The following is a 15,523-nucleotide window of genomic DNA, read 5'->3' as shown; positions in this document are numbered from 1 at the left end:
GTAGCTCTTGATTTATAGAAAACATTTTGTTTTCTAAAATTTATAAACCCTCAAATTTTTTTTTCAAAAAAGCACATTAATATCCAAAATTACTCTTTTTACTGTTGCACTTCTAAATTTCGTTACTTTAAACGTCCGTTAGTGCTTAAAACACTATCATTTTTCTATGGCCTAATGAATTAGGCGTTATTTAATAATATATTACCTGAATACCAAAATGAATTTAAGGACGAAACCGAAACTAATATATTTTACATCATCAAAGCATTGTTTCGAACCTATTCTCTAGTGATATGAACTTTTTGAATGAAATACCGCAAAGAAATGATAGAAAAAACATTTAATTAAAGTGCTTCCTTCAACTAAATTAATGATAGCTAAAGGGAGCGTTTTTTGTTCCTTCAAAAAATATTTTATTGATTGCTCACATCTCGCATCATGAACGGCAATAATCTTTTGGCAACATTAGCGATTTGGAGGTCGTCCGGTGTATTTCCGTATTTCTTCGTACTTCGTATTATCCTTAATTATTAAAGCTGAGCTTTTTATCATTTGCTAGACCTCCAGATTCAATGTAAACCCAGATCGGAGCATGAATTTCAACAAATACTGTGATAACATATTACTCGTGAGTTCATTATGATTTTTTATTTATAGAATTTAATTGAACTAGGATTCTCCGCGGGAGAGGAAAGCTGTTGTCTACACAATATTATTTTACTAGTTACTGTCCCAAATTGACGGCTGCGCTTGTATTACTTCGTGGTTTAGAGCAATTTTAATTTTAATTTCTATTTTTTCCCTTGCATTTGCTTACACCCAACGCTTGGAAATTGATCGATTTTTTTTCTGCTGTTATGAATGGGTATTTAATTAGTTTAAACTTCTGTGCAGAGCTGTCAATTTACTTTTAAAGTACTGCGTTCGATTGCACACGTATTAGATTTCATATTACTTCGTTATTTTTATAATAATCTGGGTGTAAAAGACTGTAAAAAATCTTTTCTTACCCTATTTGTGATGTGTTTCTAATATTTCAGCTAAGATTTCAGATTTATCATAAAGTACAACAAAATAATATTTATTATTTTCAAAGCATTGAGCTTTTCGCTGATCGTATCTTTTGTATTTTGCTGTGTATTATCGTATATGTTTGGATGTTTCGTGTAAATTTTATCTTCAATTTAATTCCTTTTCTTGCTAGAATTAAATGACATCTTCACATTAATTCTCAAGTTGAATAGAATTCTTTCAAATCTTAGAGTAATACAGATAATATTTTGTAGCTATTAAACTTATAAATGTAAACATTTTACTGGTACGCTCTAGATCCATATCTGACCTAAATGTTTTGCAGCTTATCTGTTACCACTTTGATGAATATTATCTTATTTTTTTAGTTAAACTGGATGGAGCTTTAGTATCTTTGAAATTAGCTACTAGGTTACAGTTTTAAACAGATGGTGTGTGTAATGTGTTTATTTATTCACTTTTTGTGATCAATAAGCCTCCAAAATTAATTTAGAGCTTTGCTTTTTGAGCCAAAAATTTAGCGACAGACATCGACTAATGGTGCAAGTACTGTTGAAAGGGAAAAAACGTTAAAGCTAGAAAAGTTATGGCACTCATATTATGCACACTCAAGAGTTTTAACTTTTTTCTGCCATTACTTTGATAAAAACTTTTCAAATCCATAGTACCCTTTAACTTTTAGACCTGATTCTTGATAGCCTAATCCATCTTGGATGTCATTAAGAGGCTGAAAAATATTGAAGTTGCAGCTTATTGCTTAACAACTCTATCAAATCTTTACAGGGCCGGATCCAGACGGAATTCTCGAAGGGGACCATTTGAAAAATTACAATGCTTTGGAAAATTTTTGAATTTTTACAAATGTCAATTTAGCCCACCTTTAACTAGAGCATTTTTAAGGAATTTTCACTAGGCGATGCGAGTTTAACAAAAAAGCTGTTTCCAATAATATTCCTCTTTTCTTAACAAACATGTGCATATATCGTGGCCTCAAAGTGGTATTTCTGTAATCACTACTGTGTTCTGAGACGACTGTATAGGACTTCTGATTTAAGAGGGAGCCGATATGAACCAACCGTAATTGTTATTTAAACTCCGAAGTAAAGGGGGTTTCTCCCCTGGAAAATTTTTGAATTAGATGTCTTAAAAACATATTTTAGACAATCTTTTTTAATGTTAGGGGAGAGGAGGTCCAGTGGCGCTCCCTTCTATTTTTCGAAATAGTAGCTCTAAGAATGCAGTTTCAGACGATCTTTGATGATGTTAGCCAGAGAAGAGATTTGAGGCCCCATCTAAGGAAATTTTTTTTAATTTGTAATCTTAGAAATACATTTTAACTGTCTTTCGTAACATTAAGGGCTCAAGTGCACCCCCCCCCCTGCCGATTTTTGAAATTGAAACCTTTAAAATGCAAACATTATCTCCAATAATGTTAGGAGAAAGAGGGGTTAAATAAAAGAGGTTCGGGGTTTCTTCGGCAGATTTTTTTTTTTGCCATTGTAGAGCCAAAAGCGCAGTTTAATACGATCTTTTCGTAATGATACGTGGAGGAGAAATTCGAGGGCCCACACTAAGAAATTTTTTCTAATTTGCAGTCTTAAAGATGCATTCTACTTATCTTTGGGAATGGCAGGGAAGAACAGGTTTGGAGTACTCTCTTTGAAATTGTAGCTCTAAAAAAGCTGCTTTAGACAATTTTTGATGATGTTGAAGAGGAGAGAATAAAAGGCCCATCCCCAGGAAATTTTACTAATTTATAGACTTAAACACATTCTAGGCTATCTTTGGTTTGGTTAGGGGTTGAAGAGATTCTGAGGTTCACTCCCAAAATTTTTCAAGATTGAATTTTTTAAATTGCAAATGTAGGCAATCCGTGATTCATGAGTAACTTTTAGAAAACCAGCAATTTTTCAAAATTGTAGCTCCAGAAACGTAATTTTTGAAGATATTCAATGATGTTAGGAAGGGAAGAGTTCTCTCCTGGAAACATTTAGAAACTCAAGCGCTTAAAACACAATTTCATGTCGATCGTGAACAATGTTTCAAAAAATGAGAGGTGGAGGACACTCCCCTGAAAACTTTTACAAGTTATTTTTTAAAATATGGTTTGTAAACGATCTTTGGTAATACAGTCGACGCTCATTATAACGACCACACATTATAAAGACCGTCCCATTATAACGACCAGTGGTAAAAGTCCCAACTTTGTTCCTATGAACTCTACGTTAATTTGCTTTCATTATAACGACTGTTTTGTATCGTCTAATCCAATACAACGACCGAATTCACGGACGCTATTTCTGGTGTTCTTTCCAATAAAACAAGTTTGTAGCTTGAAATGACCTTGATTATTGTTTACGGACATCTGCCTGAAGTTTTCAATGTCAAATACAACTTTGAGAGGGGGTGGGAGGGAAATTACCATTCACCACAACTAGCACAGAAAAATAATGGGAGGAAAAATCGAGAAATTTCCAGATTCCTTAGAAAAGGGAGTTGACAGACGTGTTGGTAGTTTGCTGTTTGAATCTAGTGGTTTTTAAGATTTGGGGTTCTCGAGAGACTGTTAAATGTTTCTTAGAAAAGCAAAAAAAAAAAAAAAAACCACAATTTATCACCTATATCTGAAACGGAAAATAATGTTTTGCAAAAATCACGTCTGCTAAAGAGGCAAACGTCTGTTTTATCTTCAGAAAGTGTAGTGGTAGCAGATTTTTAAGTGTGTAACATTTTCCTCCCTATATTTTCTACTTTAAAAGTTCTTTAATATCCTGTCATAGTATTTTGCACACGATTTTTCTAAAAAACCTATGATAAAAATAATTTGGGCATTTAACTGGAATGTTTGAAAAAGTACCTTTTTTTTAATGGAACAACGGGATATGCATGATGACTGTTTATTTTTTTAAATTATACCTCTTATACGACCACTCGTTATAAAGACCTTTTTATCTGGGACGGAGATGGTCGTTATATCGAGAGTCGACTGTATTAACAAAAGTAAGAGGAGTGGTTTGGAGGGTCTCATATTAAAAAAGGAATGAAGAATAATTACATAGCATTGCATAAAACCAGGTTAAAACTTAAATCTAACTTAACGTGCAATCATTAAATGTATAACTTTTTATTGGACTCTTACTAACACTTATCCCTTTTCTTTCCCCCATGGGGGAAGTAAACACATCTAACAAGACGAGCCCATTATGCTAAACGAACCAAAATATTTGGTTCATTCACATGATATTTTTGAAATTTTCGTGGGGTGGCCGTGCCCTCATGGCATTGTTTACATTCTCCAGACTTCACACGAATTACAATGAAGTTTTTTTTTTTTTTTCAATTTAAGCTACGAAAGAGGGTTCAAAAAACTATACTTGAAACTTCTTCAGTGTGGTTTTATGGCTCCCCGGCTTTGTTTTTATTTTCTTACTAGGCCCCATGGCCCCCTCCCTGGATCCACCCATGAATCTTTATTAATATTGGTAGATTTATCAAACTGCTGATTAATTAATTGCCATTTTAAAAGTCTTTAATGTGCATGCTTTTCTCTGAACTAACTTGTCTTGTATAAACAGTTTGTAAGGAGAAAAATCAAATAGTCTGCATCTTTATCGATACTTTTCCATTATACTGCAATTGACCCAGTTTTAGTCTTGGCAATTATTTTTTCATTTTACTTATTACCGCCATGTTTGGTTAAAGTTATATAGAAACTGCTTGTTTATAGCTATACTGTTTCTTAATGAACTAAAGCCATTGTACACAAGATGAAAAGTTCTAGTAAAATAAAAAATAATCTGTCAAATAATTTAATTAAGCCATTAAAAATAAAATTATTTGCCAAATAAAACAAAAAAAGTCATAACTGACATGAAGGATTCTATTAAAATAATCTGTTGCCTAAATAAAAAAAGGTAAGCATTTTATTAAAATAATAATCAGCCTGATAATATATCATTTCATTGATACAGAATTAACGTTCCATTAAAATATAAAACTAAAACAGGAGAAACAAGTGTGACATATACAATATTTTTGTTTTTGCCAGTTTAGAAAGGAAAATGGTCGTCAAAAACCATAACTGAAAAATGCCTCTATGTTACTAGTCAAGATTTCTGTAATCCCAACTATAGTTTAATTTTTTAGAGAAATATGCTTTTTACTTGAACATTTTCTACTCTGTACTATGCCCAAATTACTTTTTGTTAATCTGCACTGATTCTATTAGACCTCCATTAATGAAGCTATTGTCTTTATTTGAAACTACCTGTATTTTTATTTTCATATGTCTTTTTTTTAAAGGTAAAAGCTTAACTTAAGTAACAGAGTAGAGTTTTAAGATGGGGAGAATGTGTGTTTAGCCAGCCTGTTCGTCTAGCTATCTGACCCCCCCCCACCCCCTTTGCCATTATATACTGTGTTAATGGAAAAGATAGACTAGGGTTATATTTTAATAGAGTTAGCAGTTAACCCCGGCGGTTGATTTCATGATGTTTGATGAGTTAAGGCAGTGAGTGTCCATAGAATGTTTTCACATAGGATTAGCCAACCGTTAATGCTATAGAATGTTTCTGATTTGTCTCCATTGAGTTCAACTTAACTCGGGGTGCCCATCCTCCTTCCAAATTCAATGGCCCAAATCCTCCCTCCTCTACCTTTTTTTTTCAACCCTCTTTCGCTTTTTAATTTTGTAGCTCTCTTTTTTATATAATTGAAAAGAAATAAAAGTCTCCCCTCCCCCCCCCAAAAAAATTAGATGGCGCCAACTTGTGCCATTATCCCCCCACCCCACCCCGTGGACATCTCTGACTGAACTGATCCATCTTTGACCTTGGTGTAAACTAGGAAACACACTGTTGGACCCCGTCAACCATGTTGTGTAGTCAATAACTAATCGATGCCAAACTACAGGGGGATATTAGTTTACTTTTTTCTTAATGTTGAAAAAATCCCCAAAAGTAGCAAACCTTTCTGGCAACTCATATATTTGCTTTTTGTCTATCTTTTTGCGGAATTGTTTTTTATTGTTTTTGTATTTTTTAGATCTTGCATAATCCATCATGATGACTTCAGAGCAAGATACTAATCAGAAAGAATCTCGTCCCGAATCTGTAACACTAAAGAAAGGTACATTATGGCAACAGAGAGACAAGTTTTTCAGTCGATGGAAAGAAAGGTTTTTCATTCTAACTAGTGATTACCTGGCTTGCTTCAAGAAAGCTTCCAAGATCGGTATATCTGAAATGGGAGGCTTCCTGTATAAGGTATTTGTTGCACATCATTTAATTTCATTTACACAATATATATATCTTATCTCTGCTAAAGTGAAATCCAAGGAACTGATCAAAATGTTTGCTATGTTCCTTTTGACTAGGAAACTATGAAAAAAATTTGTTCCTACTGAAAGTTGCAGTATTGCATTTGAAAATTAGCTCTTACTTTTCAAAAAATAAATTGAAAGAATGCTTAAGTTGATAAAATTCTGTTTTGTGACCTTTCATATTAAAGTTTTTTTAAAACTGCAGTCTGTTCAGTTTATTTTTCATGGTCCGTTCTATTGAGGTTTTTTGGTGTAAGGGACCTTATTTATTTATTTATTTTTCTTGGCTCATCTTCAGCTGGCCGATTTTTACGTATAAATTTATAGCTATTGTCGGCGTAATCGGGTAACGGATAAACGAATACCCCGCTTGTACGAATAAACCTTCCAGAACAGAATATTTTTCGATACACGCAATGTTCAAGATCCCCTCTTACTCGAATAATTTCCCCGGTTAATCAAATAGTATTTGTCAACTTTCACCAGGGTTCGCCGATATATATCATGATATATATCACGATATATGTCCGATATTCATTTTGAAAATATCATGATATGTATTTTGATATTTTCGATACAGTAGGAGACCGTTATAACGCACACTTTGTGACCAGAGCTTTTGTGTTATACAGGTTTCGGCATAATATAGGTCATTTCAAATTTTGAAACTAATATTCAGAATCTATCTATATATTAGCATTTCAGAATTAGTTCTATCTGCTATGAGTACTAAAGCACTAATTATACACAATTAGTCAATCACATATAAATATGTTTCGCATTCAAAAGTAAGTGAATCATCCTGCACTTCTGCTAGCTTCTTGATTTGCATAACAGTTGCATTTCCAAGAGTCATCTGGTATTTTGTTTTTACTGTGAAACTAATTTTCATTTAAAAGCTTTAAATTAAGATGGAAAAATGAAAAACAGTTTCAAAATTAAATTTACCCATCATTTTTTATGTTTACAAGGCAAAACAGAGATTTTTCAAACTTAAAAACCTATTGTTTAATAAAGTAAGATAAGACAAAACAACGTTAGAAGAAGCACAAATTTGTAAATTACAACAGACACGTGTTTCGGCGTTACAGGGAACGCCTTTTTCAATGCAAAAAATAATGAGCTTTGGATGAAAAGACATCCGACAAAAGCTTTTGTTGGATGTCTTTTCATCCATAAGCTCAGCTAAGGTGGTTTTTTACCGTCCAAAAGTATCCTAAACTGTTCAAAAGTATGATAAAGCTAAGGGGATGTAATCTAATCAATTTGAACGTTCTGCAATATTTATAATGCATAATTATAAATGTTAATAAGTTTTAATTAATGGCTATTTGATAATATTTTTCTCCGAAATGTTCATTTAAAAAATATTTTACTTAAAAAAAGCCAATAACTCTATAACATAAAAACTTCCTTATGTAACAGTTGGTAGAGTTATGAAAGGAAATTCACAACACTACCAAGCAGTGCTCTCTGATACATATCGGTTGATAAAAATGTCAGATGGCCGCTACTGAAATTTTCAGATTTTGAAGTGGCCACTGCTTGATCGAATTTGAGGTTTGAGAAAAAATTGAACAAATTGAAATTCTGGCATTTTTAGAAATTGAAAAGATTTAGAAAGCATTAGGCTATAATATGTTTTTGAATTTCAAGAGGGGTAATTAATATTGTAGACCCACAGTTTAAAAATGTACTTCACTGTGGCATACCTGCCAAGCCTTCCGGATTTCCCGGAAGTTTTACGGATTTTTATGTCCTTTTCCGTTTTTCCGGTTATGAGCAAAATCTTCCGGATTTTTCACGTTTTGTAGGAAAAAATAGTATCTCGCCAATTTTGGCGCTAACGATTCTTTTGTGGAATGCGGCACCGCGTTTTAGGCCAAGTAGCCAAGGAAAGGTTGCCGTAGGAGAATGGCACGAGAATAAGTGAGGCGAGATTATGACGTCACGGAGTGATACAGCGCATGACTTCGTCGGGATCCAATCAAAGCAAGCGTCGCGCCTGGCAACTAGGTGCACAATTTCGGCGCCGATTATCTTCTCGTTCTCTCAGTTAGAGTTGTTTTTGCTTTGTTCTTTTTTTAAAATGAGTACCAAATGTTATTTCCAAACTTTTAAAGAAAGCAATAAAAGTAATATTTACTAAACGAAAGTAAGTTCAATTGATATGAAATTCATAACTAATATATTGTTAATTGTAAAGAGGATAGGGGTCCTGTTTGATTTTATTTTGCGTTAAAATCTTGTGGATAAAAATAAAAAAATCTTCCGGATTTTTTTTCTCGGAGGTTGGCAGGTATGCTGTGGCCACTACTATTGCGCTAGTGCATTTTAAAACCTGAAGTGGCCACTACTGGTGTTTTGCCGTAATCAGTTATGAGTTATTTTTTCAATTAAGTATTTTTAAAATGTCTGTTTATTGTCTGTTCCTTCTGTCTTGCAGGTTAATCTTGCTGATGTAGATGACCTCCAGTGGATCGACAAAAAGCAAGACGGAGTGATAGCGGTTCGAGTCGGCCAGGAAGATCAGTTGCTGCTTTGGTCGTCGAAAGGTTTGGATAACTGGATGTTTGCACTCAGGGATGCTGTGAATCTCAGTAAGGGTCGCCGAGAAGCTCTGCGAAGATCTCAGACACTGATGCCACAACTGTCGGATGGAGGACTGATAGGGCGGTAAGCAATTGAAATGAATGTTGAATATTTTACATTTTTATTCGGCCATATTTTTTTTTATATTCAAAAGCATAATAATTTGTTTTTCGGGTGTGTTCGGTTCACAAATAGTTCTCTCTTTTTATATGTACAGGGTGTTCAGGTTTAACCTGCTTGACCTCTATTTTTGCAACCGTAAGACATAGATGCATACTTCAAATTGCAAAAATGTTCAAAATCAGATACAGAGTAAAGACATTGAAAATTTGATACAAAACAAAAACGAGTCAAAAAATATAAAATTGAACTTTTTATATGGACCATAGGTCCCCTAACTTATATTTAGGGAAATTATCTCCATTAAAAGATAATTCCAATACGAAAAGCTCGACAATAATGCAGTAGATTCTCAAAAATCCAAGGTAATTGGGGCTCACACCACCTCGGAATACTGAAAACTCGGATTATCCGAAAACTTCTGTAGACTACATAAGGACATGCGCTGCTTACTTCTTCCGCTATGAAAAGGAAATATTGTCTCCTCGAAAAATTTATCACTCAAATTTCAAGATAAAGTTATGTTTTAATTGACCCTAAACGAGTCTCGATTGTTTTTTCTTTCTTGATGTCTGCACATGCTTATGTGTAAATTCGCAGGAAACCAAAAAATGCCTGTTGATTGTTCTTAAATAACATTTGATGAGTTTTGTCGTGACATTTGTGTCTATGTGTGAGCGTGCTTAGGTATCTCACATAATATAGAAACGTTAGTTATAGAATGAGAAAATTTCGTATATACGAATCGTACAGCCCCAAGTTTTGCACTTCCCTTTTTAATTGCAATCGGATATTCTGAAAAAGATGTTTGTCTGTTCTGAGGCAAAACAATGTTTTGATTTCAAGTTATTTTTTGAATCAGCCGACTTCTTACTTTCTCCAAGGCATCTCTTAATCAATGAATATTTCTTGGCAACTTATTGACATAAACCTTTCAATATCATGTTATCACCTTATTGTATGTTGTTAAGAAAGTTCTACATCGCAAAATATTTCGATTTTCAGATTAAAGTATCTTTTGTCTGTAAAAAGTATACCCTAAAATTGTTAGCCAAACACCTCGAATTAAGCGAAACCTTGGACTTTTACGACTCGAATTTTCGAGACTCTACTGTACAACCAATATTCACTGAGATATGAAACACAGCGTTTTGTGACTTACACCACTTTACATTCTCCGTAAATTACACCTCTTGCAGGAAAATATAGTTGTCAACAAGGGTTTAAAATTATATGTGGGCATAGAATGTGGTTTTTCAAATTGTTTGAGGTTTTGTAGTGTGTTTTTGTGTATCATGGCATAACATTTGCATTTATTTTTGAAAAGAAATGAAAAATACAAATGCTTTGTTTTTTATTTCAACAACCTGTCATTCTTCTGAAAGGGCGATAAGTTCCAATCTCATCTTCTGTATGGTCCCTTAAAATTTTGAACTCCAATATCTCCTTGAGTTTTGGTCGCACAACTGTCAAGCTTTTTGTGTTAGTAATATTTATATACTCCTTATAAGCGAGTTTGACTATATTAGGGTTCTTAATGATATTAATTATTAAATTATTGTAGCATAAAAAAATATGTTTTTTTCTGCTGAAAAAATTATTTGCCCCTTTTCCTTCTGTTTCATTGGAATTCTATTCTTCATATTTCTTTTACCTTTTATAATAATTTCTTAAAAATCTGTCTTGAAACACTTTCTTGAAAGCTATCCTTTGCTCCTAGCTGAACTATCTTTTGGCAAAGTGGTGAAGACAGTAGTTTGTGCAAACCTAATCTGATAGCATCGTAATGCTGTGATCAGGATCTAAATGGCCTCCACAGTGTTGCCTGGTTAGGATTGCCCTAACTATGTATACACGTGTAGGTGATCTCCATATCAAAACCCACAGCAACGTCATCACTCTCCATGTCAGATTGATCTCTCAAACTGTAACAACCTCTTTTCTTTGGAAATGCACATTAAAGTATGTACAATATTTATTCATTGATCTTTTCATTTTAGGCATCGGGTCAATTCTCATCATTCATTATCAGCTAGTCCTGGCCCACCTTCTCTGGTTCATTCGGGATCTAATTTAGAGCTCTGCAGCAATGCGGGACCATTTATGCGATCTCTAGTAGATAAACATTTCATGCCTTCAATTAATGAATATTCTAGAAGAATGTCTGGTAAGTTAATAAAACTAGTTGCTGTTTTGAAATTCACTTTTTTTTGGCTAACTTACTTTCTGCTGTAGTCAGGTTTAGCTTTTTGACGTGACAAGTAAATTGATTATTTCAGAAAGGCCAAAAGTCCAACCGATTTCCGTAGGTTCCTTTCTGGAAATAATCGGTTCAAGTGTCAATCAATGGTTTAAAAATCCTCAAAAAAAGCTGATGCTGAAAAACTCATAAAAGGCAAATTTTTACATGTAAAATTAATTTTTTCAGTGTATTCTAAAATCCTCATTAATTTATCTTTTTATTTTATTTTAAAAGGAAATAATGCTTTGACTTCTGTATTTTTAATTGGTTTCATTGTTATTAATGAGCTTCGTGTTTTATAAATTGCTATTGTATAATTTCAATCAAACTCATTTAATTATGTAAAAAAACATTTGAATGTTTTATGCTTGCTTGATGTAACTTAATTTTGATGCTTAAAATTTAAAATCTTATTGAACTATTTCTTTTCCATCCTGATTGCAATTCACTATTGCCGAAAAGAAATAGAAAGAAATGTTTCTTCAAGTTTTTGCATGTTATAAACCGTATAATGGTGTGTCCCCTAAATGGGTATTATTTCTATGTAATGAATTTCTTTATATTCTCATGTATATACATATTTATATGATTTGCTAAAAATGGCACCTTAAGTTTCAAATTTGATATCTGGAAATCTTATCTGAACCACCATCACAAGTCATGATTAATGATGTGAGGGATATCCGCTGAGGGATAATAAAGTTCTGTATTTGTATCCATATCATATTTGGTGGATCTTAAAGGGATCTGTTAGTCTTAAATGTTTTAAATTGTAATATGAGTAACTATAAAATACCATTCTGCTCCATTTAAATTAGTTTTAATTTCAAATTAGGTATCATCTTAGCAATTCAGCAGTCTATTTTTATAGATTTGGGGATTGTATCATTTCTCATTTTAGCTTTTCCAGGCATTCTTTGAAAAAAAAAAAGAGTAAGTTCTCTGTTTACCGCTTGAAAAGATGTTCCCAGCTGTGACATTTCATACATAGGAATGGGTCGATTCTGCATTTATGCTGAAATAAAATGAAAAATTTCTTCTTGCTTGTCCAGTAGATGTTGCAGCTTTAAACTTTCTCTTGAATCTAATCTGCTATATCTATTGGACAAGCAAGAAATAATTTTTCGTATTTTATTCCGGCATGTATGCAAATCTGTCCAATTCGTACCGACTCTCTCTCCTGCTCTCTGTAGAATTTCTTTTACGAATAAATCATGTTTTTGATGATTGTTTTCTGTTTATATGGATTTTTAAAACAAATTGTGCTTTTACCCCTACAGGAGTATCTTCAGTCACAAAATTTACACTTATATTTGGGTTAAATTGGGTAAAAAAGTTGAGATCTGTGTCTGTTCTCGTGGATCTAGACAGGAATGATCTGGATCTGTATTATTAATGATCCGGCACATTGCTAGTTTTTTTAATTTTATTGCAAAAAAACTTGATATTTACGTCATGGGTCTTCATGTATTGCCGATACATGGGATTAGAGCTAAAAATTGAATTTAAGAAACTATAATAACTAACTTTAAAATGCATAAAACAGTAAAATTATCAACAACTAAACAATAAAAAAATGAACGAGGATTCAGAGAAAAATTACGTATAAATGCATGAAACACAAAATAATTCAGTCACTTAATGTCAGCATCATCATCTTCCTGGCACGCCAGTATCAGTCGCAAAGATTTTCTTCGTTCAAAGAAGAACAATCCAGTAGATGCTCTTTGTCTATCGCTGTATTTTCAGTGCATAAAGTGCAGTTGGGTCTGTTATATATGCCAATGAGATGCAGGTGATTAGCAAGGCAATTGTGACTAGCTTCTAAACGAAATGTTGGAACTGCAACAGATCTGGGAGAATCTGGAATTTAAAAAATACATCACTAGTTATGACCACTGTATTTAAATTTGTATTTTTAACACTAGCTTTTACTCAAATTAAGTGTCGAATCTCGATTCCAGTCTTGACGGAAGGTGATTCCAACGGCGATACCGACTGTGATGCTGCTTCATCCTGTGATTATTACCCCGTGACACGCCACACCTTCGGTCCCCGCCTGGCGCCCCAGTGCTCTTCCGGCTCACACAGTTCCTTAGTGTCTCTGGGTCGACGGTCCGAGAACGGGCACCTGTACAAGCCCTCTCCCCGCTCCCTGCAGGTGTCTCCGGCCCTCACCCAGAGGTCCCTCTACGCGCAGCATATCCTGTCTTCTCCCGAGATATCCCAGCCTCCCGACACCAGACGCACAAAGTCTTCAGCTACCTCCGCGACTTCGGAATTCTCCTTCGTGCACCCGGACTCGCCCGTCGCCGTGTCTTCTCTGCGTCTCAAACACAACCGTCCAGGTGAGAGCAAAAAGACTCAACCGCCGCCGTCGCAGGGGCTTCCCGGGAACGGTTATCGGCCTTCCAGCGTCTACGGGCAACCGTCGCTCCCGGGGAACAACAAGATGCCTCCCCCGGACGTGGTCCCATTCGGGTCCTTCGGCCCCGACGAAGCCCGTTCGTCGATGCCCGAGAGGTCCGCCAAGTGTTACGGTCACTCCAAGTCGGATTCTAACTACGTCGACGAACGGCTGGAGCGTTTGCAGTCTAGTACGCAAAAGTCTGTCTTGTCCTAGAGTTTGTGTTCGGTGTCGTCCGTTCGAGGGCGGTTCCGTTTCGGCGGACGTATCGGTTGTTGCCGGAAACGTGCTACAAAAATACGTTAGGTTCTCGTTTCGTCGCATGTCGGCCGGGTGGTGGGTGGCAAGTTGCGCGTGCCTTCGGACCCGGGTTCTGAACCCGTGGTCCAAGTGTTTGGTCGGTGGTTTTTCGAGATGCAGAAAATCGTCTGTTTCCATGTTGCATGATCATGCGACATGTAAAAGATCCCTTCGGGGTATTTGTTTGGCTTTGAGTGTTCTCGGCAAAATTAAATCCCTGGCGCAGTTTTGCATTAAAAAGTGCCCATGTGCCTCCTTTTGGTGGGAAACTGGGTATTAAAATCCCGTAAGCAGGTAAACAGCAGTAATTACAAATATTTTATTTTTCATTTTTTTGCATTTTTGTCATCTATTGTACGTTAGCTTTATTGTACAAGCTGGCTCTTTTGGTTTCTGCTGAAAAAAAGGCTCAAAAAAAAAAGTCTAATTCCGACATTTCCCTATCTTTATTGAGTATTGAATCCAGCACACATTTCTTCAAATATCTCAAAAACTCATTTCTGCTGATATTGTAGTTTACCCAGCCCACGGCATCAAAATTCTCTCTGCCATTGACATCTATTCCTTAATGTTGGCACATGAAACCTTGGATGCCATTTTGGGGATTGCACTAGGTCTGCAAAGAGAGACTTGCTGAAACAGCCCCATTAGAAAGAAAAAAAAATTCACTGCTTGAACCTAATGAAGAACTTGGGCTCTACTTCTATGTAATGCAATTAAATATTGAAGATTTCTAGAAGGTATTTTAATGTCTTTCTCAGTAACAGACGTATCTCATGAGATATGCCAAAAAATATTATTTTCTGGAAATCTGCAAAATTTAATTGCATTACATGTTGTGGTTAGAATGAGAGTAGCATAAGTCATCCTAACATAGTTTGAAGTATTTGAAGTTTTTTCAGAAACATTCGGTATTAGTTTCAGCTAGCTAACACATTTTTCATGTGCTTCTAGAGACCAATATGTTTTTTTTTTTTTGCTATTGGTATACTAAGTAGAAAATCTAAAGAGCAACCCACAAATCCATGCTTAGCTCAGCTTATAAAATTTTTAACTTTGCCACTGGTTTTTTTTATCAGTTCATGTGCAAGTAAACTCCATGTTCTTCATAAAGTTAATGCCACAAAACAAGGATCTAACACATTCAGTGTCTTTGTAAGGCGTTTTTGAAGCAACTGATACGTCTGTTGCAGTGGAATTGCCCTTATGTTGTTTAGAATGCTTATTCTAAAACGTTTTAATGTGTTTTGTTATTCTGTGACATAACAGGTTCCCCTTTTTTAAACTCAGCCCTTCCTTTCTTTTAAAAATTGTTGATATGAATCCTAAGAATTTTATCATATCCATTTTCCGGTAAATTTATTATCTTTTGAACTTTTTCTATTTGTTATTGGTAGCTTTAAGCATTGATTCTTCATCCACTAAAATCATCAATCTACAGTACACCTAATTCTACATGTTGTCTTTCAAACATGTTATAAACATGTTACGATTATATCAGACATTGTTG

At 34.7% G+C, this 15,523-nt stretch overlaps 1 protein-coding gene across 1 annotated transcript; it reads left to right on the top strand.

Annotated features, from left to right (window-relative positions):
• The first annotated feature begins 488 nt into the window (after nucleotides 1-488).
• Nucleotides 489-14,802, top strand: LOC129222744 (uncharacterized). Its single transcript, XM_054857275.1, has 5 exons — nucleotides 489-628; nucleotides 6,076-6,296; nucleotides 8,799-9,028; nucleotides 11,065-11,231; nucleotides 13,271-14,802. The coding sequence occupies exons 2-5, from the start codon at nucleotides 6,093-6,095 to the stop codon at nucleotides 13,927-13,929; spliced, it is 1,260 nt and encodes a 419-aa protein (XP_054713250.1). The 5' UTR covers nucleotides 489-628; nucleotides 6,076-6,092; the 3' UTR covers nucleotides 13,930-14,802.
• The last annotated feature ends 721 nt before the right edge of the window (nucleotides 14,803-15,523 follow it).

The sequence above is a fragment of the Uloborus diversus genome, chromosome 5, assembly GCF_026930045.1.
Source record: "Uloborus diversus isolate 005 chromosome 5, Udiv.v.3.1, whole genome shotgun sequence".
In the NCBI taxonomy this organism is placed as follows: domain Eukaryota; kingdom Metazoa; phylum Arthropoda; class Arachnida; order Araneae; family Uloboridae; genus Uloborus; species Uloborus diversus.
This window is presented reverse-complemented; position numbering and strand designations above follow the sequence as displayed.